A 27,824-nucleotide genomic window follows, 5' to 3' on the forward strand; every position below is an offset into this window, starting at 1 on the left:
ATCCACTGCCCCACATCACTTCCGTCCACTATCTTCTTCACACGTGTCTGAAAGCACTCCCGCCAGCGCACGTGTACGCACAACCTCGCCACCGCTGCCCCTAAATCCACCACACCGACTCTCACCCCTCCTGTCCCCCCCCCTCACCACGTGGTGCTACTCACCCCGATGCTGCCTAGAATTCGCAGATTACTGGCGGCTCGCGGCTGCTCACGTGAGCTGCGTCGGATTGAAAGTGTGCGAGCGGACCTCAAACCGTGCAAGGTGCATGGGGCTAACGGAGAGTGGGGTTCAGGAGCAGAGCTGCAGGGAAATTCGGAGGCTAGGATTTTTTTTGTGATTTTTGTTTGGCTTTACACGTCGCACGGACGAGCTATATGCTGATGTGATCTTAGGAGACAAATATTTTTTTAACATTTAGACTTGGATGTCAAGTTTATAAACTTAAAAAAAAATCCATTGACAGATAACCATCTGGTAGATTGGCACGATTTGGGCCTCAGAATAACCCGTAACCTCGTGGACTGCGACTATCGAGGATGAATGGAGTTGCTAGTCAGGTGCCACGCTTTCCCTGTAATCAGAACATTTTTTCGCAGAATTGAATTATGCGGCCAATTCCTTCCATACTCTGCGCATAGCACAACTGGCACGAACTAATTCTGCGCATTATAAGTCTTAATCTTCGCGGTGCGCCACAGATCACAGGATCCGCAATGTAGGAGTACCGCCATATCAATATAGTCCACCCAAATCGATATGGACTCCCCCATACCAAAGCGGATTGTATTATTCGAGTTGTACCGTACGTACGTACGTACCCGTATTAACGGTTGTACCACACAGCCCGCCGACGCGTGTTGGGGGGTTGTAACCACCGCGTGCCGATTGGAACGACGTCCGACGTTTCGCTCCACGTTCCAGGAGCACCTTTTACAAGTCGTAATTGAAGCGTCGCTTTTCGGCACGATGACCGACGCTTCGCCTCCGGCATGCAACATCAAGCCAAGCAACATCAAGCCAAGCAACAACCCAGAAACGGATGCGAACGACGAGCTGTATACGATGGGCTCGCACACAGACACACCACCACCAACACCTTCCGCGTTGACATCTTTATTTGCCCTCAACTCAACCTCTGACAAAATATTTTACAAATTGCAAAGTTGTTTTTTTAAGCAAATAAAGTGCTTCCGTTTGTTCCTGAAGAACAAATGTACATTGTATTTAAAAAAACAGGTTCATGAGACACTGCTACGTAAGCAACAATTGTACACTGGAAACATAATATTGGTAATGCCACAGCAATCATCCTATGGAACACATTCCAGTTACGAATGTGGATTACAAAACTGCAATAACTTATCCACGGAGAGGTCTCGGAACCATGCTGGCAAGGGGGGACTTGTTGAAATGTTTATTTTCCTAAACACGCAGAATGTACACGATGCAATTTTAATAACCCAAAAACAAACTCTGTACACGTAACTTCAATATATGCACTGATTGAAATGGGTTTTATTTACACTTTTAATTCATACGTCAACCAAACTAGACCTACTAAACAAAATATGATTTTTTTTTACAAAATAGAAATGGATTTTTTGTTGTTTTTATTAAAAAATACATTTTTTTGTGTAGGACGCATGGCACTTGTATTCATTTAGCAAGGGGTTTAGTTTTAGCGGCAGGAAACTGTACACGCGATACAAAACACGTCCAAACGCAACGCCCCAGTCTTTCAAGACACACCGAGTTTGAAACAAAAGCCCAATTAACACATTTGCATATAGAAACATCTGTTACTTTTTTACCCCCCCCCCCCCCCCCACATTCTCCCCTCCTCGTGTTACCTAAATGCGTGCTGCTTTGGGGTAAGGATTAGGCCAGATGATTAGCTTTAACACGCACACACGCAAGCATACGCGTATATCACCACAGGCCCAACTCCGCCGAAGATCTAAGAACGGCAAGAAAACCGGTCGCACACATTTTCCTCCGGTGGAGGAAAAAAAAATATTCGCAAAGATTCACGAGGAGGAGGAGGAGGAAAAGAAGAAAATAAACTATCCCTTAAGCCAATTTGCCCGTTTTACATCTTTGAACCAAAAAATATGGCCACTTTGTTCATATTCAACAGAGATAAAGTAAAGACGAGCTCCACCACCAGTGCCGTCACACTGTGCAGTCGGGGGGCCCCAAGGAGAGATCGCCAGCCCTCCAACCGAGTCTCTCGCGCTCACCGCGGCGCGTGCCGCCCACCACCGCGTCTCGCCGGCTCACTGCGAGTCCCGGCCACCACCGAGTCTCGCCGGCTCACTGCGCGTGCCGCCCACCACCGCGTCTCGCCGGCTCACTGCGAGTCCCGGCCACCACCGAGTCTCGCCGGCTCACTGCGCGTGCCGCAATGCGGTTTGCATAGTCAAGCACTCGGGTCTTGCACACCGCTCTTTGTTAGAAAATAAATATCAGCTTCTGGACATTATGTAACGTTCAGCTGGATTTCATCCAATTATTTTCCTTGTTCCTTTTCTTTATTTCATTTTCATGAAACTAAAGAAATATTAGTTACACCAATATCCTGTTTTGGCTCGGAGAGGGGGGGGGGGCGGGGAAAAAATTAAGCTTCTTAAAATACATATCCGCCATCTGAAGTCCCAACAGCTGCATTCAAAACCCTGTGCTAAGCAAACAGTAAAACACTGCGAGCAACTGGAATACCGTTGGCTGCACTGTAAAACTGAAGTAAATACCTAGACGGACGCTGCCCTTCCCCGTAGCCGCGGGTTTAACACCCATTATCGGCGCACGATCTCCGCACCAGCGCAAGCCTAACACCAACAGCTTAGGGATTCAACTGCATATTATTTAAGAAGAAAAAGTCACTCGTCATTACGCAATGATACCCATCGAACGAAAAGAACCCTGCCTCGCCGCCACCCCACATATTTCAATCGTTCCGTATATTGTATTTTTTTTTTTATAACCAAATATGCAAAGAAACAATGCATACTCGCTTCTTCAAGGAGGCTTCCAGAGGTAACACCCAAGTAAGGTCCACTACTTTGGCTCAAGTCTTCCGATTAAAAACACGCTCGGTTCAATTCAACGTGCAGTTTTTTTGTTGTTGTTGTTACCATTCGCTCACATCTTGTCGGCGTTCATATGTTTTAATTTGTCCACTTGCTGAACTCGTCCAACAAACCGATGGCATTCAAAGTTGGGCGTTTGTGCTACAAACATTATCTCCAAGTGCCGCGGGGGGCCAACTCATTAAATATGGACTCCGTATTTCCGCAAATAAATTTTCCATCAAAATGGAAATAAAATGCTGGTGGAATGTTTCAGCAACAATAACAGACGCTAAGTATTATTGTCTTAATAGTACTGTCCTTGCTGCTTTCTTATCCAAGCTGAAAGGTTGCAGTAGTGCGGCAGAAGCCACGCAGAGCAAGGTCAGTGCCTCCGGAGGGTGGAGTGTATAACTGGGTACGTGATCATCCCAACTGGAAGGCACCAACACTCCTCATGTGCAAACGCGTGGCAGCCAGCACATCGCCAAAGCAAACTTCTGTGTTGTTTGAATAAACTGTGGTTGGTAAGTTATTTCGTCAAAATAATCTGGGGCCATATTTAAAACATTAGCCAAGATCGCGCTTCTTGAAGGACCCCCTAACTCATAGTTAATACTAACGTATCATTTGTGTACACTTCTCCAAGTTGTGCTGTAAGGTTATGTGCAAATATTAGTACTTGCACTACCCAGGCAGCGTGGATAGATTAGTGAACCAGTTAAAAGAGAGTGCTGTATCAGAAAGCCTTCAAATTTTCATTTTTCATCATCTTGACTTACAAATCTGTCGACATGATGATGATGTGAAATGTAAAGCAACTCTTTAAGACAATAATACAAATTTAAAATAGCAATAATCGGTCATTAGTCATTAATTTTTTTCTGAAAAACAACTCCTAAAAGGCCACTGCAAGTTTAATATGCGCAATGTGACTTCAATGAGATATACGACAGAGGAGATGTAACACTCACCACCCCCTTCTAACTCACCTGTGCGCTTGTTGAACCCCCGAATACTAGAATAGAGGTAGTTTAGTGTAACTTGAGAACAATATCGGAGTGACCTTTCAGAGCGTTTAACTGCTATAACCCTTTGATCGTGGCCCTTCGTGCAGCGAGTGATGACATTATTTTGGTCGTAGGGAAAGGGGGGAGAAAAAAAGACTCGGGTGGCCTTGGAGCCCTGCTCCATTATAAACTATTCACAATATCATACCTTAAAGTGCAACATAACTGTAATGTTTAAGAGGCTGGCAGAGCCCAGCACACGTGAACCTGTTCAGCTCCAGCACATTACTGTGGCAACCCTCCCTTCACCTCCACTCCCCCCCCCCCCGTACACAAATCAAAAGTCGGCAAAGTGACATCGCCAAGCAACTTAGTGCAGCAATGGCCAACCAAGCATGGGTTGCAATAAAAACAAATTTTACCCCCCACAACAATCTTCCCGACACCTTTTGCTTCAAACGTTTGGGCTTCTGAAGAGAGAGAGAGAGGAGAGAGCGAGACGAGACGAGCCACACCGGCAGACAAGCCCCCGCACTTAGGCGCTACCTCAGCCTGCCATCGGGCTTCACGGACCCCAGGTCGGACTTGGGGTCGGGGTAGAGCGAGCTCCAGTTTGACAGGGCGCAGGCCTGTATGGCCGGGCACCCCGGGGCGCCCAGCGAGCACGTGTCCACAGCCGACCACAGCTCAGAGACGAGCGCGTCCGTCCACTCGCGCAGCGCGGCGCCGGTGAGGCCCGCGTGCTGGCGAGCCTCCTCGGCCAGGTCGGTCCTCTCGGGCACGCTGAGCAGCCCCATGAGGCCCTGGAAGCTCTGCTCCAGGTACATGTTGTTCGGAGGCCCGCTGTGGGCCTGCAGCACCTCGTCTGCACGGAAACGCGAGAGGCGGTACACGGGCGAAGCTCACGTGACACACCACGGATTTTTTACTTTTCACACCCATCGTCATCACCATCATCATGATCACCGTCATCGCCATCATTAGCAGCAGCAATGACCATTACACTGCTAGGTGAAGGGCACCCGAAGTCGTCACCATCTCACACGGTCCTGCAACAAAATAATTTGCCGAGCGCCTGCACACGAGCTGATATAATAGCACCCATCTCCACGGTGGATGTTCTCCGAGCTGAGTTATCCCCCTGCGTTGGCTTGCCACTCCTGTATTGGTCTTGACCACCCACCGTCCCACCGTCATCCCTTCAAACGATTCGTCCTGCCCAAGCTCACCTACTTTTCTTGGCAGTCAACATGATGTATTTACCTTGTGTATATCATCTAATCCACTTTCCTGCATTTAACCTGTGAATAAATTGCAGGCACTGTGCACAGATAGGTCTGTGCAATGTGGGGACATTCTTACAAACGGCCATGCGCTGTGGACACATGTATGACCTAAGGAGTGCGCTTAGCAAGTACATCCCTGGGCAAACATGGGAGAAAGGAAATAGGCTCTATCTTGTGTAAACATTGTATGCATTGAGCCGGTCTTCCACATCACTTTAGATTAGAGAGGACCAATTTTTTTTAAATAAATATCAGATATTTCATTTACAATGCGGCTTCTTGATTGAGCTGCATTTGTGCAAACTCTGTCAAGAACAGGTGCAGCTTCAAAACAAATTTTATAATATCTTACCGATCTTCACAGTCCCCTTAATTCCTATGAATTCAGGTATATGATCACATGGTAATGAGAACCTAGGGGCTGAAGAGTAACCCCCCCCCACCCCGTCCCATTTAAATCATAATTTCAAAATAACACCACGAAACATGAATTATGGTTTTTAAATTTGCAGCAGATGAAGTGAAAATTCCGACTGCCATGTCACAAAAGGGTTAATATATTGCATCCTGAAATTGAGGCTTTCCACTTACATTCTAAACACGGTGGCCAAGGCAGCTACACCTGGAATAAGCAACGGCTTACAAGCACCAAGCACACGGCACGATCACACGCACCAGGGCACCGCAGTGTGATGGGTCTTGATATTTTTTTTGCTTGTAATCCAAGCTGTCATCAGTCGACCCTGCCTGCCCGCCACCCTACCCCCCCCCTTTATGAAAATCAACTAGTGGGCCTGCAACACTCCTCTGATAAAATACTGGTTATTTTGCGATTGATAAACATAGCTCCCAATGCGCTTTTAGTAAATCTAGTCATATTTGTTTTTACTTCGTCTTCTTCCGTGTGAAAAATGAATTTGAGCTCCAAACTAAAAATTGATGCCCAAGTTGGAAATCAGGATGATGGCTTCTTGGGACTCGAGTAGATGTCACTCATGCCCTCAGAGGACGCTCCAAGCAGACAAGAGTTCCCACACAGAACCACAGCCTCACTCAGAGACCCATAGATTCACACAAAGACCCATTCATTCACAGAGACCCACAGACTCGCACATAAACACATAGATTCACATAAAGACCCATAGATTAACATAAAGACCCATAGATTCACAAAAACCCATAGATTCACACAGAGACCCACAGACTCATAAATGGTTTCAATGTTGTGGTGTGTCACAATCGCGTTTGGGTGATTCGATTTTGTATTATCTACTATGTCAAGTGTCACTGCCTTCTATCACTCGTATACGAACACAAACGGCACGTGTAGGCAACTTCTGACGATGTAGCTGCCATGCCGATGCAGCTCTCTTAGAGGTTAAGTGAAGGCGGACAATCCCCCAATCCTCCAAAGAGCTAAGGCAACATTAGCTCCAATTAACATAAATCAAGGCAGTAATGTCTGGGCTGCTCATCAAAAGACACGGTTGTGTCAACACCAAGCCACAAACACACAAGGCACACAGGGCCATGCTTGCAACTTCCCGACGGAGTAAGCCGTATTATAACAACGTGGGCTTAATTTGTCAAAATAAAATTCCACAGGCAAACGCTCTTGCCAGCAAAAGCAATGTGCGTAACGAAGGACAGACAAGTCCACGACGTGTTTCAGGGATACCTTGGCGAGAATTTACAAACGCTAAGCTAAACAGACTGCTCAAATTAAGCAGCTGCCGCGGGGCAAATCTGGACATATTCCTCGGCAAAGACTTCATTTTGTGCGAAGAGGCAATCTTTCCGCGGCCACCGTGAGGCCTAATTTGGGCTTAGCGGCAAGTCCCAGGGGCTCGGCTCAAACATTAGGGCCCGCGCAGCTCTTCACATGCAAGCGACACATTTGCCACCCTACCCTTTTTGGCAAACACGACCGCATTTCGCGTGACCGCATGGAATTTACTTATTTGTCTACGACAGCTTAAACTTCATGCACACCAAAAAAGTGGAGAGCCAAGTAAATGGATTAAGTAATGATCGAAATTGAAAAGTATAAAAAAAGCAGAAACTTAAGAGTTGTAATTTAAACTACGGAACGCTTTTCAATGCCAATGAACACATTATTTCAGAGCAAAAACTGGAATTCCAAATTGCTGTTTTCCACAACACAAGGATACACAAAGACTCCAAATTCCCGTTAGTTTCCGATGGCAAACATTAGTCATCGCTTGAGAAACCACTAGGCTGGTGGTCTTACCGCCCACAAAATAAACCCGCCACAAATATCCTCCGTCTAGCCTACAGAGGCTGTTGGAAGGAAGAAAAAAAACAATCTGTTTGCTAGGACCGATCCAAACCATTGCGTCACACCCAGCCACATTTGTCTCCCCAGACTTGAGAGGTTTACACATCGCACCGGTCATTCATTTAAGGCTGAGTCGACTTTGAGGAGACTCAAGACCGGTTCATGTCATTGCCATTGACGTCAGCTGCAGCCAGGATATGAACTCAGGTCGTCGTGTTTGTAAGCGCCGTGCGCTAACCACCATCACTTCACCCACACACAACACAAAGATCATCCCCCCTCCCCCCGTATAGACTAAACAGACTGGGGAAAGTGTTGTTAGCGAATAGCACCTGTGAAGGCTGGCATGGCACACAAAGGGGTGGGTTGCCAGCACCACGCCCTGCTGCCTTTGTCTCCCCAGTGGCGTAGCTTACACACCGTATCAGCTACACATTTGAGGCCGAGTCGACCTCGGCGAGGCCCAGGACCGCTATAGACAATCGTCACAGGTGCTGTTCGTGAGCGGGAATCGAACTCGGGTAGTCGGTTTTGCAGCGCAGTGCGCTAACCGCAACACTTCCACTCCTACACACACAGGGCGGGGGGGGGGGGGGGCGGCACTGGCGTACCTCTGCGAATGGGCTGCTTGTTGTTGAACAGGAGCGGAGTGACCAGAAACTTGGTCTCGGCCACCGGCGCCCACTGATGCAGCACCTTCACCGTCCACACGCCAGGTCTCAGGGGCAGGTTAAGCGGCGGCTTGTAGCTCGTGTAGTCCGCGTCCGTCTCGACGAGGATGTCGTAGGTGGCGGCGATGACGTTGGTCGGGTCCACCCACACCACGGTGGCGGTGGTGTTGGCACCGCGACTCCACTTCTGCAGGGCGATCGGTTCGTCGAACGGACCCATCAGCCCGCCAAAGTTGCGGAAGATGCGCTCCTTGGGGTCCCAGTCTGTGCTTATCTGGCAGGTAAAGTGGAATAACGTTTGTTTATGTAAATGCCCTTTAAAGGCAAGCAAACTGAAGTGTGCGAAAATGTTAAGAAGGAAAAAAAACTATTTCCCCTAGGGATGATTTTTTTTAAGTGCTCCATTTCACATGTTTGCCAATTTCATTAAGCTTTGGAAGCCAGGTCTATGAAATTCAGCCACTAAGGGGGTCATAGTCAGGTTAATTATTTCACAGCAAATATTAAAGTGGGCACACACAAGTGAAATGTGTGCAACTCTCAATTAGATGAGACATAGGAAAGGAAATCATAAGTAGACCGATTATTCACATTAAACAGAGGGATTGAGATTCAAATTGGTTTGCGGAAAGCCAGAAAAGTCATCTACACAACAACACGGAAGGCAAGCATAAACTAAATGATGACTTTGGGCGAAGTCAAAGTGGCCTTATATTGTCAGAAGATCACTAGAGAGCTCATATTTGCAAGTATGTGCTTCATTATTAAAAGAACCACACAAACAGTCATTCGTATTGGTAGGTAAATAGCCACGCAAAAATAGCTCAACAAACCACTCCAATGGATGGATGACCATCCACTCTAGAGCTGGGCTGCCCAATTTTTTAAAGTATCAATTGCCACACTGATTATCCCTCTCCATGATTCGGCTAATCGAATAACAACAAAGAACAGTTGGAAAAACGTCTCATTCTCTAATCTCACGTGTGCCGCTGTACGGGAGGTGATGGACAAGCCCTGGTGACATCGTCGGCCGCATCACAATGGCCGTGGATGTAGGGAGTTTCCTGCCTTCGGGAGGCAGGATGTGAGGGCACCCACCAGTTTGAACCCTTTTCCATTCCGATGACGGCACGTCTTCAGGTCGGAAAACGTACCGAGGCTCCCGCAAGGCCATGTGGGAGGTGCGTGTACCACAGTTTGGCTCCAGCTATTGTAGTGCGGTTGTGTCACTACAGTTCTCTGCGGTGAGTACAATTTCTTCAAAAGCAACGGTGCTACGCCTCTCTAAATAAAATTTACGCAAACCGCTTGCGCGTTACGAGATTCAGCGGTGAACGGGACCCCACCCTGCAACTTGCAGACGGGGGTTTGATGAGTCCAATTCTGGATCCGCAGATCTTTGGGCATTGGGGGCAATCCAAGTGGTCCCAGGTAGAAGTGGGATCCGCAGTGCAGGGGTTGTGGCTTGAATCAAATCGTTCCAGGCCTAGTAAAATCTCCCACCCACCACCAAAACTCACACACACACACACACAGCCACTCCCTACCTCAAGGTTGAGCAGCCTCGCGGGATCAGAAGGCATGTCGAGCGCGCTGAAGACCTTGCGTGGCATCAGCCAGGCCTCCAGTGTCTCCAAGCGGCCCGTGCCCAAGTTCTGAGCCTTCTGCTGCACAAGGTAGCCCTGGAAGTGATCCGCATGGAAGTACACGTGCACAGAGATAGGGTGGCCCACTGGCTCGTATCTGTAACACATAAACACACGGACCCTTGTTAAAGTTAACGCACAGGCACAAAATAAGCACTGCAGAAAATGATTATGAACACAATAGTCATCAATTATACGCAACGTATAAAATGGCGTATCGTTTACATTCAACGTAATAACATACCAGATTCACTAGCTTTTACAGATCATTATTGCGTAAAGGTATTGAATAACGAACATTATTGCGTGGCCATTTTTTTTTCCCCACAGTAAAATAGTGCATGCTATGCAACATTACTTTGTATCGTATCTGTAGCTTATTTCAATGTACATACGGCGTATATAAATATTTAAACACAGTATTAGCTCCAAACAAAAAACGACTTGTTGACCGGGAAGAAAATTCCCGACTTATCGGGGGTGTTGACAAGAACAGGTTCAATGCCAAATTTGAACGGGGCCATTGAAAAAAATCTACGAGAACATTATTGCATCTCAATTGTACAGGCCTCCTAGTCAAATGCAAAATTATAACACACACATGCACACACGTGTGCGCAGTATTCACAGAGCCGTGGTCCGTTATAATGAGGCGATAGCGTATACAAATGAAAAGGTGCAGCAGAGGTAAGGGTGCGAACGGCAGGCTGACCGGCAAGCGTCATCCTGATGGTTGTGCCAGCTCATGGCCGTTCGCTGCAGACCCAGTCGCATGAACGAGTGATATGCTGTGAGAGTCACATCACTGAGGCTCTCCACGCCGTCCGGCTCGTCAAACACATTCTCCCAGTAAGCCTAGACACGGCACGCGTGAGCACACACACACGCACGCATATACTCAGCACCAAAAACCCCCCCCCACTTTTTCTAAATTATTTTTATTTCAGCTGGTAAGGGCCACTGAGCTATACAGCTCTTTGAGAAGCGAGCCGTCCGCAAATGAGAGCTAAACAAAGTGGCTTTCTTATCATGTGGACATTTATAGCAGCCAAATGCTCTAAACGCAAGTAAATTCTAAATATGGAAGGAAAAACCGAAGGACCCGGAGAAATATCGACGCGATCACAGGGAGAGAACACGCAAAGCTCCAAATATACAGCAGGCGTCAGAGGTCGGGATCGAACCCTCGACCTCTTGTATACCAGGTAAGGTAGTTAACATCTCGTCACTGCGGCGCCCCCACTACTCTCACTGTAAGGTGCAACCAGTGGCTATTGGTCAGTGCGCACACATTCCACACACTGTAACTAGCAGCTGCGAGCAGGCCGTGCGCCGGTACCTTGATGGACGGCGTGCCGCTGGGGTAGCTGCCGTACAGATACGAGTCCAGTTGCTCGATCACCTCTTGGTTCACCGCCGACTCGAACTTCCGTGCAAAGAACGTCGGCCGGGCCATTTGCTGCACGGCGAACCGGAGATGATGCACATAAAAATTATTGGTTTAACTTGGGATTCGACCGAATATAAAATCTATTCCGCACGAACACCAATCCATCATCAGCATTGAAATTATATTCAAATGTACAAATCGGTGCTCATAAATAAGCTTTCACTCCCTTCAGGTGTGAAAGAAAAGAAAAGGCACATAGCAGAATAATGAATTCACATCACCTGTAGCTTTTCAGATAATGAACTAATTGTATTCTCTACGTGGATTTGCAGGTGTGCTAGTGTTCAGTGTGCACATGAAAAATGTCCATTTGTATTGTACGTTTAATTCTAGAAAGTGTAAAATTAATCTAATTTTATTGAGATTTATCATATAAATTTTTGCAACATGCTGGATTTTATACAGACTTCTGTATCGACATTGCACCTTGCGAGCTTGCACCGGTATATCTGTTGCAAGAGGAATGGCGTCTCATTGGGTCAATGTACAGGTACAGCCCTTCGTTAATCCACTGCTGGATGAAGTCCTTCCCACATGACTCATGGGTGGGGGGGGGGGGTCCCAATGCCGAGTTTAATACCCATTTAAAATAATGGACGCACATCTACCAATCTATAACAGTGACCATCACACTCCGATTGGCACGGTTGGCTACGTACGGTACGCGAAAGAAGCCCAACATAGATCATACATACAAGAGTATGTGGACGTTATTAGTCACTTTGAAGAACTTTGAAACACAAGAGCATGTGTTGTACAAAACTACTGTCATGAGGGGTTATATATCATTTATAACCAAGACACCATGTAGCAGCATTCTTTATGTTACATTTTTATTCATGGAAGCTACTGCTAGAAAAGAGGAAAACATATGTGTTCTTCCAAGACCATGTGTGTGCCAGCATATCTGCAGTTGCAGGGAAGTTGCTAAGACGGCTTTGCCTGGGCCACCTTTTAAAGGATGAGGCTAAATAACAGCCATCGCACTCATCACAACCGAGCACATGGCCGAGATCAAGATTCCTATCGCATTGCCGGGGCCCTGACACCGCGGCCTCGCTACACGAGGGGGCAATCAAAATGCCAGCATCGCTCGCGAATGTCTTCAGCTGGTAACGTTCTCCCTTGGCAGCGTACGTACCTCTGCACTTGGCATGCAAAGCATTGAGAGCTGTGTACATCAAATATTTATCCCAGCCGCGTAATTAAAAAACACGCGTCGGATCATTTCGGTCGCGCTGTCGGCACAGCACGGCGCCGCCGCCTGGCGCACATGCACGAGTGCCGTGTGGCTATGCGTGTACTGGACATGTATGTATGTATGTTGATCTTCCTTCGCACCGTACGTAGTCAACTGTGCTGATCGTAGGTGTGTGGGGGGGGGGGGGGGGAGGACAACCAACTAAACACAAAAAGCATCTGTGAAAATACTGCACATCTGTGAAAAAGAGCTTCATAGCTCATCGTATTTCCCCAGGATAAATGAAGATTCCGATCCTGTACGCATGCACACAGACCTGGAAACGGTGGAAATCCTGAGGCTTGAAGTCGTTGGGCGAGCAGCCACACCAGTCAACAATGTGCTTGTACTGGCACTTGCAGCCGAGTTTACGGTTCCAGTTGGTGATGCGCAGATTATTGTCCACAAGGCTGCCACAGTGTTCACTGTTTTCCAGCACCGTGTGGTAGAATGACTGCAGGGACAAGGTTTTTTTTAATGATGAATGATACGACTCTGGGCAATATGGTGATCGACTAAAATGCACAGCTGCCACAGCTTGAACATTTACCATCGCCCGCATAAAAAGCGTCTGTGCCACGTTAAATAAGACGTAATGTGCACGTGTACTATTTAACAAATACGTAATAAAATTTTGTAAATAGCCAAACAAAAGATATCCATGTATGAATTTTCCTAGTACAAGCATTTGTTCAAGTTTGACAGCGGTAGTGTGTCCACGTGCGAGGAAAAGATTAAACAAGGCGGCGATTTTTATTGCTGCGGCCATTGGTACTGAACTTTCTATTAAAATTATCCAATTGTTAGAATGCGCAAGGGCTGTTACACGTTCAAAGTAGGCGAGTGAGTATGTGCGTGTATGTGGCATTGCCCCGTAACTCGGATGGGTCAAGGCTCCCAATTACAGCGAGGGCACCCTTACAAGACGACAGCGTGCACCGCACGCACAATGCAAGGCTGTTGGGCATACGCAGTACGGTGTGCGGGAGAACGGGGGTCAAGTTACTGTGCAAATAGGATGCAGGGTGCATGCCGCGCTTGCTCTTAACACAGTCCCCGTCAGCGGGCGAGAGCAGACCACCTTGACAAGAGCACAGCAGCGATTTAACCGACGGACGAAGAGCGCGGTTATTACAGTGGGCCCAGCGGTGACACAGCGGCAGGGGGCTCCGGTGTCGGGCGTGGTGCTCGAGTGGGGGTGCCGCGGCGCGCCGCGCACGGCTCACCTCGGCAGGCAGGAGGGTGTAGGCGTAGAAGCGCTTGAGCTCCGACACCAGCTCTCCCTGGGAGCGCATCACGTACTCCACAAAGGGCCGATTGAGGGCGAACCAGTCCGAGCCGCCGTCTACCACGATGCCATCGGGTATCTTGCGGTCGCCCAGGCGCCACATGTGCGTGTCGCACTCGTAGAATATCCTGTCGAGACCCTGTTTTTTCACAAACCTGTTGCCGCGGTGTCCACGGAGACATGGGGAGAGGGAGAGAACGGGTGGCAGTCCATGTTAATTCTACACAGATTCACTGTAAAAGCAAGGTGGGCTAGATCATGAATCATGCAAGAAGATTAAAGATATAAATGACCAGATTTGTTACATTTCGCGCACGTTTGGCTTTGTTGATGCTCACCTATTGTTGTCTCGGCCATGGGATTTGAGGAAATTTTTGTCTCTGTATTTCGTGAGGAATGCCACCAGCTGATCATTTGTTCTGCAAGGAATCATCGCAGAGCACATTCAGAGCCTGTTGCACTTAATCCACAATCCAGCGACGAACAATTCTCGCACTACGGAAAGCCAGACTAACGCCAATTCACATTGCGATACAACATTAACGCCGCGGGACTAAAAAAAAATACCGGTGTGCGAAAACTCGACGACAGGTTGAAAGAAGAAAAGACAAAGCGTTAATCGTCTACCGCTCTCCTTGTGCAACAACGCTGAGAAAATTACGTAACTTTGTTGTCATAATGCCAGGCATGAACCCCGCCAAGTTACAGATTTCATTAATGACGGCAGCAGGCGACTTGCGGGTCCTCGCAACACAGCGGGCGCTGGATGTCAATCAAAGGCGGGAGCCGTGCATGCTCAGGGGCACACACAACTGGCGGGTGAGGGCAACCCGCATAATTAATAGGTGCGGGCGAAGACAGTGGGGGGGGGGGGGGGGGCAAGGGTTTGACAAGACTAAGTTCACTTCACATCCGCGATGAAGATCAGTTGAGCCAAGTCTAATGTGTGGAAGGAGGCCAATACTGGACCAAGGACAACTATGGAAAGGAAGGATTAGAGGAAAACAGTGGGGGAGGGGTGGCAAGGCCTTTTCCCGACAGTCAGAATCAGAATACGTATTTATACTGGAGGAATCTGATGAGCTATGAAGCTCTTTTTCACAGACGTCCAGTAGAGGCGGGTAAGAACAGTGGGACGTTACAGCCAACGACGACGATAACAACAACAAAACATCAACAAGTTAACAACAATGGCGCGTGTTGCACAACTGCTCAATTCTAATGCCAACCGGATTGGGTAGTCGGTGGCGCTGAGGTTAATGAAGAAATCCCAGGCCCAGTCGGTCATGTCCAGGAGGTCCTTCATGGTGCGCAGATACATGGTGAGCAGGCTGGCACCGCCCCAGATGGTGGCCATGCGCCACGGGGTGACGCGCACATTCGGGTAGCGCTCTGCTACCTGCAGCACCTGGCGCTGCAGGTAGTTGGAACGCTGGGGGGTACCGGCAGTCCAACAAATAAAAAAAAGACACAAGGACGTACGCGTTAATAGGACGGCAGGGTGGCGGCAAGGTGGCACAGTGGTGGCACAGTGGCGACTCTCACGCCTCACAGCAAACAAAGTGTCTGGGCTTGATTCCCCGTCGTTTTTCACGTTCTCCCCTTATTCTGCATGGGTTTACTCCGGGTTCTGCAGTCTCTTCCAACAGTTAAAAAAAAAATAATGCAGTGCAACTGATACTGGCCAAACATCCCTACTCCGAAAGCTTGGTAGGCACCTTCTGAACAGTCTTGAGACTCAGTGAGGCTTTCCTGGGTGAATATAATCATGATAAACCACTCAAAGGGCAAACAACCCTTCAGATAAATGCCAACGTTCTTGTGCAATGTCGATATCTCTAGAGCTGGGCCCTCAAGTGGCTTCACATTGCCCAGATAAAAAACAATATTAGCGAGAATAGGGGGGGGGGGGGGGATGCGTGCAAAATGTGACGAATGACCATGGCACCTAGCGATACGGGTTTGACCACCTTTCTGGGAATATATTCAGACGCTCCACACTGCCAGCGTTTACACAAAAAAATGTCTGGCTGGCATTCTTCCCAAGCCACCCCTCCCCACCCACTGCGACCCGGTCGCCGCCGCACCTTGTCAACGTGAATGTAGTAGTAATGGTCGCGGTGGTAGATGGCCTTGAGCATGCGCGTGAGCTGGCGGATCGCACGGCCGTGCACCACCAGCACGAAGACGATGCGCACGGGGTTCGGCGGAACCAGTCCGAGGGCCACCTCGTCGCTCCACGCGATGTTCTGCACCGGTTTGCCTGCCAGGAGAATCCGGAACATTTGTAAAGCGTGTCAAGACAATCGGACACTGCAATGCAAATTAAACACACTTTTTTGCTCGTTAAACTAAGCCACAGTAGGATACGAAGGTGAACCAGCAGTGCAACAGTGCACAACTGAACCACACAGGTATGACTCGGTAAAACCACAATGTTTAACGTGTACGCGCTTTCAAAAATATATTACACCGGTACTTGGATAAAAGACTGCAGTGTTCATGAAAATCCGCACAAACCATAAAAAAATTAGTTTTCCTAAAATAAAAATGCATTACTACCTTACAGGCTGGTTCATAGCGTACTAAACAATAAAAAAAATGTTGTCTCAAGTGTTGTCTCTTGATAGTCATTATTTTTAATTAGTTTATATGCTAAGGGGTTACCTACAAGCCCGGCCTGTGGAGCTTCTCAGAAACAAACCGAAAGCATTGTGACAGGTCAATGCCATTCAACTGGACTTAAATTCCACGAAAATACGCCTAACATTGGCACGTTAACGCAAGGAGAGTCAAAATAAATGAATGTGCAGCCCAGTTTCATCACCCATGCGCCACTGTATCAGGTTTTAAAAATAATAAACACGAGGCATGATGGATATCCCTGTTCACCAACAAGCAGAGTCCTATTGAGAATCAGAACAATAATCTTACAAAGAATATAATTCACCTGCCATTTAGTGGCCATACTTTTACTCAAACTAAATATATTTATCTCCTTTCCTATAAATAGTATGCGTCTACACACTTAGCTAGGGCTTGGCCTTCGCGAGTAATATACCTCCGATTGGCACGGTCGGCTACGTACGGCGGGAAAGAAGGTTCAACGTACGTGTGTGCAACGTGCAGACGTCCAAGCGTACCGAAGCAGCCCCGAACGAAAGGAAGGTTCAAGCGCTCGGCGAGCCCCGCGGACGCTTACCTTCGATGGGACAGAATCGAGGCAGCGACTCGGGCATGAGTTTCCCCTCCTGGTGTAGGCACACCACGTCGGCGATCTCCTGCTTGCACTGGGCGCTGCGTGCTCGCGACAGCGCCGACAGCGCCTCCTTGCCAGCGATCTCGCACTTGGGCACATAGTCGGCGTCGTCGCGGTGCGAGGCCTCCTCGGCCCGGGCGTCGCCCACTCTGTTGCTCGTCGCTCGGACGTCCGTGGCGCTGCGGCTGCTGGCTATCTCCGAGCTGTGCCAGCTGAGCGGGAACAGCTTCAGTGACTTGCTGCTCTCCTTGCCTGCGTCTTTGGATGTTTGGTACAGCTTGCTGTGCACCAGGTTGCTGTTGTCTATACTGTCAAAGTCCTTTGGAACAGAGTTCTCATTGTTACTGTCAATTTTCTTCGGGAATTCCCTTATTCTATTTTTTCCCTGAAAAAAAAAACACGTTGGAAGATTAAACTTTGATGTCTGTATGCAATATTTTATGCTTATTTGAGAAAGCAGGCCTTGTGATGCACACAAGAATACGTAATTGTTAAACGGTAACAGAATCAGCGTGCAACACATGTTAAAGACTGACCACGGCTAGCCATGGGACAAAAACGGTTACCGCATTGCGCGCTTTCAGGTGCGCTTCTGCGGCTACCGAGAACTGTCTTCCTTCCGATATTCGGAAGCCACTGGAGTTATGCACTTTTAAATCTAGATTCACGGATCTAGTGTTTAGTGTGTTGTCCTTCCCCCCCCACTTCCAATTAGCACGGTTGGCTACATACTGTGCGAAAGAGGTTCAACATACGCACGTACCATTTCCACCGAAAGAAATAGGTGGAGTCTCTGCGCAGTTGCGATAAGTGGCTAATTTAGACTCGGCTTTGTTTCCGTTGCACGAGACGTCCGCCGGCAATGTAAGACGAGTCAAGTCAGCAGCTCTGCCTGAGCCGGGGGGGGGGGGTGGCTGCGACAGCGCAGAGCGAGACACGAGGAGCGTCCTAACATCGGTGAGCTCTTCTCCTGACATCCACAATCGCTGTAACTCATATCAGCCGCACCTTCCCCCCCAACCCACCCACTACCCCCCCCGTACGTGTGCAGAGATCGCTCAGCAAATTCACGATCCGATTCACTGGGTTTCCAATGCAATTTTAGCAAGCAAACACCATAACCCACATTTTTCACCACGTTGTAAAAAAAAACACCTTTGCAGCACATGTTAGATTGAACAACGTTCAGCCAAAACCGTAATGGAGATAGAAAAGATGTGCAATAGACTCCTGTGCACTTTGAAAGCATTGGTATTTTAAATATTACAACACTGAGACAGGTTTAGGGACTGAAAAGCTGATTGCAAACATTACGTATATTCCTGAGTGCTTGCTGGAATAAGATGCGGCACTGAAGTGGGCATTTTTTCTTGTCAAGGATAAAATTCTCAGTGCTCCTAAACGTTACTCTCCAACCAGTTCATAACTCTCTTTGAGCAACGTCCTTTTGACAGCTCACGAAGCATCTATCAAGACGGCTGGGGTCATTTGGCTGCCTTTCGATAGAAGCATCGCCATGACAAGACATTTAAAGCCCACCAACAGCAACCGCCCGAAGGAGGGCAACGTTTTTAAATTGCTACGATGGAGCAATACAATTATAACTCTACGTAATAAATAAAACAAAGCAGCTTCTGTTTATCATTCAGTGCTCGTAACTTTTTCATCTGCAATAGGAATTATTTGGTGAATGACCTATTTTTTCCACCACACATTTCCATAAAAACACACACACCCGCTGTGAGCCTGTGAATTTAGTACACAGTTATTATGGAAACTGTGCACAGACCAATAATAACACCACGAACCGCAGATGCTGCTTTAGGTACACACATGTGGTTTACCGTGATTACTGTACAAATTACAATCAGTAACCAAGTTTCGAAATACGAGCTACAATAGAATCTGATCAAGAATTATTATTATTATTTCTACGGAATGTGTCATGCAAAATTGGCGTGAAAATATTGCTCGTGCAAAAAAATGCAAGTATTATAAACCAAATCAAATTCATTAAAATGAACACGGTTACCACATCAATTCTACTCGACAATGCTTCTCTGGGTGTCTCATTTGCGTGCACCAAATCACACCATGCAAAGGGGAACCTTTTCACTGCAGAGTGTATTCATAGTAAAAATTATTCAACGTGATGACGTAGGCAAACCGCATAACTGCTGCTTATTTCATCGTCATATACAGGCAGTACAAATTAGTCTTAATGCTGCTTGTATAATGGCCATGTACTGGAAAATGACAAGACAGTACATTGCCAAAGATCCCCCCCATATTATTTTTAACATACTGTTGGGGCAATTGCTGTTAGCGAGCACGTATTAAGGTCTGCACAGCACACGAGGGGGTGAGTGGGCACCACCATTGCCTGGCCGCCTTTGCCTTCCCAATGCTGATGTTTACACACCACACAAGGTGCTCATTTAAAGCTGAGCCGGCATAGGGAAAGCCCAAAACCGGTTCAAATATTCATCACCGATGTTGGCCGCGAGCGGGAATCAAACTCAGGTCATTGGGTCCGTAGCGCAGTGCGCTAACCACCGCACTATCATATTCCCCAACGTACTGAGGGATCCTTAAATAAAAACTACAACTTGGCTCACTGCAGACGAACTGTGTGCTTGAGTCTCGTGTGGTATATATTTGTGCAAGAGAATGTGATTAAAATTTCAAGCAGGGCACCAGATTGCATGGATGGACTCGTAGCAACTTAACTTGGGGAAGCACAGGCAAAAAAGTGACAGGCGAGATTAATAACCATGCCTTGGTTAGTTTATTATGGGCATGGATCATAAATCAACCACTGCACTTTATGTACAGGTAGTCCCCGACTTACGATGGTCCGACTTACGATATTTCGATCTTACGATGGCGTTATCGATATGACAAAATTGTTAAATATTTTACATTTCGCGCGGCAGGCAAACGCAGCAGCGTACAAGGTACGATACTGTACGTTGGGACGCTGCCGGGATGTACTGTACGCATCTCCCGCCTTGTGTGGTGATGCCTCACTCTAACCAGCAGTTGACAGAGTTAAGTTGTCTCGGTGTTCAATGCATTTTAAAGCTTTTATAGCAGATATGAATGTTTCCTGAAATTGCAGTTCATATAGGTAGGCTAAGAATTTACCTTGTTTTTTACTTTAAATTTTACTGTGCAATACAGTATTGTAATTAATAAATACATACAGTATATAGTTTATACAGTACTGTACATTTCTCTGTTTTGCTAAATTTTCACCATTCTTTAAGACTCCTGGGTAGGCGAGGCCATTTTCGACTTATGATATTTTCGACTTACGATGGGTTCGTCGGAACGCATCTCCGTCGTAAGTCGGGGACTACCTGTATTCCTGGAAAGGGTTTTTCCACTGGCAACTAATCGTGAACAAGTCTACAAATGAAAACCTTGAACAACGGCGATCCCTCACATCGCAATGTGCTTCACACGAAACTCTGCACAGTATTCATATACTATAACCAAGACCCTGCATTTTGACACGCACAAGCGTGCCACTCTTTTCCATGAGAGACGTTTACAACCCTGCTTGTGCTGGTGAATTGCAGAAAAGGGGCAACTTGGGCTGGCTCAAATGCAACACCGAGCATATCTCTCTTACAATCCAAAGTCTTGGGTATGCAAGATAAGAACAACTGACAGAACCCCAATATACGTAGCGACTGTACTATTTTTCCTGTGGGTTTCAAACAAAGCTATCACACTTAAAAAGGTGATGCTACAACTTACGCACTTCAGTCAACGAATATAAACCACACGGCTACGACCTACGAGGCTCCATATGCTCACCTTCATCTAATCAGATACCTGGCTGAGTGAGGTGCAATATTTAAAAAAACACATACAAGGGACTCTGCAGAAGCACATTTGTGAAAACTACACAATCGCTGTTAAGTGCCAGGTCCGAACACACGCACACAGACGTAGTTGTATTCTCCAGTTCAATGTGTGCCGGCTCTGCAGGTCGCTGGTAAATTCCATTTGATCAGTCAAAAGCATGCTTTACTTTGATTATATTTGCTCAAGCCAGTCCTTTGAATTTCACACTGCTGAGATTTTCTGTGACAACCGGAGTCACATAAAATGTTAAATTTAACACATAATGCCCTACACTTGGAAAAAACGTGCTTAAAATGCAACCATCCATAGCACATAAGAGAGATAAACATTCTACCCTCCGTCAACACGGAGAATCAATGAGCACTTCTCTGGGACAGCCGCTGCCAATCCTAAACAAACACGGCCTGCCGCACAGCCGTACGCATGGGGAGAGACCCAAGTCTGCTCCTCCATGCTCACTCTCTCGCTCTCTCCACGCCAGTCCACGTGGACGAGCATTCACCAATATACCTCCTCAACCACATCTCCAGGGCTTGTCTGCCTTTTGGAGAAATGGGGTTTAGGTCGTGTATCATTTCTTGCATCGTTTAAATTCATGCTCGCCAGCTCGTGTGCGAGAGCGTGTGGTGAGCGGTAGCTTAGCGTTTAGCACGCTGCGCTACCAACCCGGCGACCCGAACTCGATTCCCACTCACGGCCAACACCGCTGACAATGATCTGAACCGGTCCTGTGCCTCCCCTAGATCGACTCGGCCTCAAAGGAGTATCTGGTGCGGTGTGCCACATCATCGCAAGGGCGTGATGTTGGCCACCCACCCCCTCGTGTGCAGTGTCGGCGTTCATAGGGGCTCGCTAACTGCACTTGCCCCAACAGTCTGTTAAGGCTACACGGAGCAGGTCTTTGTATTTGAACGTCTGTCAGTATTTCATAGAGGACACAGAAGTCCCATTAAAACCCTCAGAGCAATGGTAAAGCCTTAAGGTACAAATTACGCACGCGCGCGGCTTTTACCGCATACCCCCCCCCCCAACCACCGCAGGGGGTGTGTGTGTGGGGGGGAGGTGTGTGAAGGATTGACAACGCAAACGTTATGACAAATTAACCATCGACACAGCTCCGCAAAACGCCAACCGTGCCCGACGAAGCCATCTCTGCGATGCAGAAATGTGGCGTGACAGCGCGGTGGGGGCATTTGGCGAGCGGATCAAGCGATGGCCAACACAGAGTGGGGGTCAATCACAGCAGCGGAGGGGGTGTGGTGCAGGCGAGTGGAGCAACACGGAACGAGGGGGGTGGGGGACACGGAGCCTGCGGTTGACGTGGCTGAGTGTGGCCGGCAGCCCAGGATGAATTCCACCCGCCCCATGGCATCATCCCCTGGCAAAGAGTACGGCGTACTCCAGATGCTGCAGCGTCTGCAGCGTCAACATCCAGATCCCTCTTCAGAGTCGTCATTTCGCCCACCGTTCTTCTTATCCCACCCAAATCAATACATTCACACTTCTTCTAATCCTCCTCCAAGCTAACCGCTCCTCCTCCTCATCCGCCATATCTTCATCTCGCAGCTACGATACTCAGTGACGACTCCCTCCCTCCTTTCAATTCCCTCTCACCACATCATCATCTCACCTCCTCTCCCTCATCGCCTGCCCCACCACGCCATCTCGCCCGCCTCTTCCTGTTCATCTTCATCCGCGGCTAATACACCACCTCATCTCTTCCTAATTCCTTCCCCCGCGTCTCCCTTCGCTCGGCCTCACGACCCCGGTCACGTACGGCTCGGGGTAGAGGGGTCCCCCCGCACGCCTACACCGTCCCTCCTCGCGAACGGAGAGAGGCGGCGTCCTCCAGGGGGACGCATGCGGGGTCCCCTCGTCCCCCTCCACGTGTCTCTCCACGCCTCTCTCCTCGTCTCCCTGTGTCTCTCCACGTCTCTCTCCACGCCTCCCCGTCTCTCTCCCCTTCTCCCTGTGTCTCTCCACGTCTCTCTCCCCGTCTCCCTGTGTCTCTCCACGTCTCTCTCCACGCCTCCCCGTCTCTCTCCCCGTCTCCCTGTGTCTCTCCACGTCTCTCTCCCCGTCTCCCTGTGTCTCTCCACGTCTCTCTCCACGCCTCCCCGTCTCTCTCCCCGTCTCCCTGTGTCTCTCCACGTCTCTCTCCCCGTCTCCCTGTGTCTCTCCCCGTCTCTCTCCCCGTCTCCCCGTGTCTCTCCACGTCTCTCTCCACGCCTCCCCGTCTCTCTCCTCGTCTCCCCGTTTCTCTCCACGTCTCTCTCCACGCTCGTCTCCACGTCTCCACGTCTCCCTGTGTCTCTTCCACGCCTCTCGGTCTCTCTCCTCGTCTCCACTTCTCTCTCGACGTCTCTCTCCACGTCTCCCCGTCTCTCTCCCCCCTCATCTCCACGTCTCCCTCCACGTCTCTCTCCACGTCTCCCTCCACGTCTCTCTCCACATCTTTCTCCACGTCTCCACGCCTCCCTCCACGTCACTCTCCCTGTCTCTCTCCACGTCTCCCTCCACGTCTCTCTCCACGTCTCCCCGTCTCTCTCCCTGCTCGTCTCCCTGCTTCGCGGATCCCCCTCTCACCCCGCTCTCCCCTATCCCCACTCTTGGCTTCGCCATCTCCGCCCCGTCTCTATCTTCCATCTCTGATCTCCCCCCACTACTCTCCCCGTCTCCCTGGTCCCGCGCCAAAGATCCCCGCTGCCCCCCACGGTCTCTCTCCCCACATCCGTCTCCCTCCATCCCCTCCACGTCTCCCTGTCACCATCCCTCCCTCTACTCCCTGTCCCGCTCTCCCTTCCCTGTCCCCGCTCTCCCCAACTCACCTCGCGGCCTCTCCGCTCCCCGACCCCCCCGAGCTGCTGCTGCTGCTGCCGCTGGACGGGCGCGCGGGGTCCGCGCGGCGCCACCGCCTCAGCCTCGGAGCCGCCGCCTCCAAACCGCGCGTCCCTCGCGCCGTCCGCGGCCGCCCGCGCCGGCCTCGCCACCGCCACCGCCGCCTTGTCGGCCGCGGCAGCCGCCGCCGAGTCTCTGTCGTCGAGGCCGCCGAAGCTCCAGAGTGCCAGGGTCTGCAGCAGCAGCAGCGCCGTCACGGCGGCCACCACCGCCGGCCTGTGCCTCCTCACGCACTTGCGCGCCATGGCGCTCGACACGCGCACCTCGTCGCGTTGCTTCCACGTCTCTCGCCTCCGGGGTTCCCCACGCCGACGCCAACGACCGCCGCGTCGTTTCTCCTCGATGCCGCCGCCGCCGCCGAAGCAGCCACCGCCGCGTCTCCTCCTCCGCCTCCTCCTCCGCCGCCTCCGCCGCCGCGCTCACCGCGTTCGCTCCACAGCAGCAGCCGCCGCCACCGCCGCCTCCGCCTCCTCCATCGTCCCCCCACCCGCCGCTGACCTAAGCCCCGCCCACGGCCTCTCAGCCAATGGGAACGCGCGTCCGCCGGCCCCCACCCCCACGTGACGCGCTCGCTCTCTTCCTCCAACCGCCTCGTCGCCCCCCCCCCCCTGTTTCGGTGGCGGTGTTGTGGGGTCTGTCTCTTCCGGAAGAGGAAGATACTGCCGGGGTCGGTAGAGTCTTCTGGAAGAGGGCTGCCGGTGGCGGAAGAGGCGAAGGAAAAAAACGCAGCCCCCCCCCCCGACCTCTCCGAACGGGAGAAACTTTGAAACGGTCGCGCGTGATTGGCTTGTGGGCCCGGCACGTGGTCCACGTTAAAATGTGTCGCGACCAATCAGAATATAGCTGCACATTTCAACTAGCTATACCTGTTATAACTACACATTATAACTAGCTATACCTGTTATAACTACACATTTCAACTAGCTATACCTGTTATAACTACACATTATAACTAGCTATACCTATTATAACTACACATTTCAACTAGCTATACCTATTATAACTACACATTATAACTATTCTTAGGTTTTTTTGGTAAAGTCACGTAGGTAAAAAATTAAAATTACCTACGTGGCTTTACCGGGTGGGGAGGGGAGGAGCTGGTCACCCCGTGGTGCCCTTATAAAACTCAACGTTTAACCTACTCACGCCGGCTTGTCCCCGCCCTCACAGTCGGGCATATTTGCGGAATACACCACGCCGCCGTTGACCCTCCAGGCCATTGACCGAGCAACCCAACGTTCCTACCAGCTCCCTCCGCAGGAATGCGTTATCCAAACCGGTTCTGGTTCTCCCGTAAATCTATGAGATCGGCTCGGTGCAAGAGCGAGACAATGAGGGATGCTGACTTCGAGAGATCTTAATCCAGCAGTGGTTAGAACATGGCTGAACATGATGCAGTAATAGTCCCCGTAGACGAGCATTGTGCCAACCTCCCCACTTTGTGGAAATTCCCCATTCCCGAGGCGGAGCCAGTTTATTCTCTACAATGCACAGACGACCTTTGTTGCCTTTGCGATTCTTGTGGCGTTGTCGCTCGCCACGTGCTGCCTACTTTACCCACCCCTGCGAATTGTTGGTCGGTGCAAACCTGGTCGGAATTTGAATATTCCAGGTGAGGTTTGGGAGCGTAAGGGGCCGTCCATAAATGACGTCACGCGATTTTGGACGATTTTTGACCCCCCCCTCTCTTCGTCACACGGTGTCACAAAAAGTCAGACCCCCCTCAAATATGACGTCACAAAGCTCTGCCCCCCCCCCCCCCCCCCAAAATAAAAAATAAATTCTTCATTGTAGTGCGTATTTAATGTGGCGCTGCACTCTGATGTTGTAGGAGAAAACATTTATTAAAAATTAATAAGAACGTGTTGTCTACACATACTCTTTGGTTTTAATTTCTTTTTTTTTCGTTTTTTTCCTATGGGACTTTACCGAAAATCCCAAAGAGTATGAATCATTGCAGTCACGAAAGCTTCAAATCTAGAATCGTCACAAATGTCTGACCCCCCCCCCCTCCCCAGGTGGGTGACGTCATTTATGGACAGCCCCTAAGATGCAAAGAGCACTGCACCCGCATGCGCACGCCACGCGCACCCGTTGAACGCGGTTGAGTCTATAGAGCGAAGGAGAGCTCGGTTTTGTATGCCTGTGCGCGCGTCTCGGTGTGCCCTCGGTGACATTGAAGAGGTGTGTCTGCTGATTAACTCGACACCCATTACCATTGCCCTGTGTCAAGCCAAACGCCTACGTTCATGGGCTTAGGTCACATAGACATGCGGAGCACATACAATACTTGCCAACACCACTTCCGGTTTTGAGAGGTAAGCTGACGAATTTTTGTTGACCACATTGCCAATTTTCAAATTTATGTTTTTTTCCTCTCCAAATGTCAAACATTTTACAAAGCAGTACAGGTGTATACGGTTAGCTTCGAAAAATCGGTACACAGTTCAAACGGGTTTAAAATAGGGGAGCCCACCTCTGAAATGGGGAGGGTGGGCCAGCTTTATATCCGTCAGCAATATAGCGGCGTGCGATGTGAATGTGGGATTAATATCTGATTTGCCCGCCGGTTGGTCTCGGGGGGGGGGCCCGGTGCAGTGGAGTAGCACCGTATCCGTGCCAGTGCATCCCTCCGAGTAGATTAAAATGTCATCTGCAAGTCGTCCCTGTCGGGAGGCGGAGGCACATAGCAACGTGCGCGGTCCGCGGGCACCGGGCCACGCCGTCTGACCGAGTGGATGGTTTTTGGCAAGAGTTCACGCGTCTGCCAATTAGCCAGGAGCGGCAGTGAGCTGCAGTAACAAACGTTTAATTAAAACGACTCAAGAGAAAGCCTTCCTCTGTGAAATACAACTCGTGAAAGAAGCGATGCGTACAGCATCATAAGACCCGCTACGCAAATGCAGTACAAAAATTGTTTATATATTTTTTCCAATACATATATTTTGAAACGTTATCAAGGGTTATAATTCGTAAATATCAATTACCACAGGCGGGCCTGGCCACTGTGGGGTTTGTCTTGGGCACAGGGCTAGGAACAGATGCCTATCGCTCAGCGACGAGGGGGTAATGAACACAGCCTGATTGGCAGCAGAAGTTTGGGGCAGCAGCTGATGCTGAACATCATCCAAAGGTCAGTGCTGCTGCTGCCTCCCCCACCCTCCACCACCCCTGCCTCGGCCAGGAAACAGACTCGACGCTGGTCAGCAGCCGCTAGAATTAGCACAGAATGCCTCTTCGTGTTCAATTATTTTACACGTGCCGTAGACAACGTAAATGTTACGTTAAGTAAACCCAAAACATTAACTGCAGGACACGACGTTTCCCATAGCGTTTAATATTAACCACGTTGGATTCCAGATTTGCCCGCATGGGGGAGGGGGGGGGGAGCGTTATATTTTGGGAAAAAACTGCCTGGCTTTTGACTGCAGATTGCACGTAAATAATGGGACGTGTAGTGGTCCCACTGGTGCGAGTGGCCCCTTTCGACATTCAGATTCAGGTAATGAACGGCTCTCGTCGAGTCCTGCGAAGGAGTGCGGCTCGCCCTTAAATGCGTAACGAGCATGATGACGCACGGGCGCGAGCGACGTGGTCAGGATCAAGAGGTCGCCGTCATCATTGCCGTGGTCGTCATCGTCACTGTCACCACTACGCACGGGTCTATAGCCCTGATAACAAGTGTAAGAGCGACCAGAAAAAGAAAGAAAAAACTCCCTCGCGAAACTTTGCCCCTTCGTCTCTACACACCCAAAGGAATGAGATGAATCAAATCCATTTCAACGTGAACATCCCGTGTCACCCGAAGACATACGTGACCCCGA

At 49.4% G+C, this 27,824-nt stretch overlaps 1 protein-coding gene across 1 annotated transcript; it reads right to left on the reverse strand.

Moving 5' to 3' along the window:
* Positions 1-1,100: 1,100 nt before the first annotated feature.
* On the reverse strand, positions 1,101-24,407 carry XYLT1 (xylosyltransferase 1). Its single transcript, XM_061569983.1, has 12 exons — positions 23,928-24,407; positions 17,167-17,608; positions 16,052-16,227; positions 15,194-15,396; positions 14,303-14,383; positions 13,903-14,119; positions 12,954-13,130; positions 11,326-11,445; positions 10,699-10,841; positions 9,888-10,083; positions 8,278-8,611; positions 1,101-4,946 (listed from the first exon to the last, which is right to left on the reverse strand). The coding sequence occupies exons 1-12, from the start codon at positions 24,240-24,242 to the stop codon at positions 4,624-4,626; spliced, it is 2,727 nt and encodes a 908-aa protein (XP_061425967.1). The 5' UTR covers positions 24,243-24,407; the 3' UTR covers positions 1,101-4,623.
* Between the last annotated feature and the right edge of the window lie 3,417 nt (positions 24,408-27,824).

The sequence above is a fragment of the Lethenteron reissneri genome, chromosome 44 (assembly GCF_015708825.2).
Source record: "Lethenteron reissneri isolate LAM-NWPU_2019-01 chromosome 44, ASM1570882v1, whole genome shotgun sequence".
NCBI lineage: Eukaryota > Metazoa > Chordata > Hyperoartia > Petromyzontiformes > Petromyzontidae > Lethenteron > Lethenteron reissneri.

What these genes read in the sequence shown, in the direction of transcription:
- XYLT1 (XM_061569983.1), bottom strand. Translation starts at nt 24,242, where the DNA reads ATGGCGCGCAAGTGCGTGAGGAGGCACAGGCCGGCGGTGGTGGCCGCC. An exon ending in GGGAGCGGAGAGGCCGCGAG is followed by an intron (nt 17,609 to 23,927) that starts GTGAGTTGGGGA and finishes TTTTTTTTTCAG; the next exon opens with GGAAAAAATAGAATAAGGGA. An exon ending in CGAGGCTGCTCAACCTTGAG is followed by an intron (nt 8,612 to 9,887) that starts GTAGGGAGTGGC and finishes TTTACCTGCCAG; the next exon opens with ATAAGCACAGACTGGGACCC.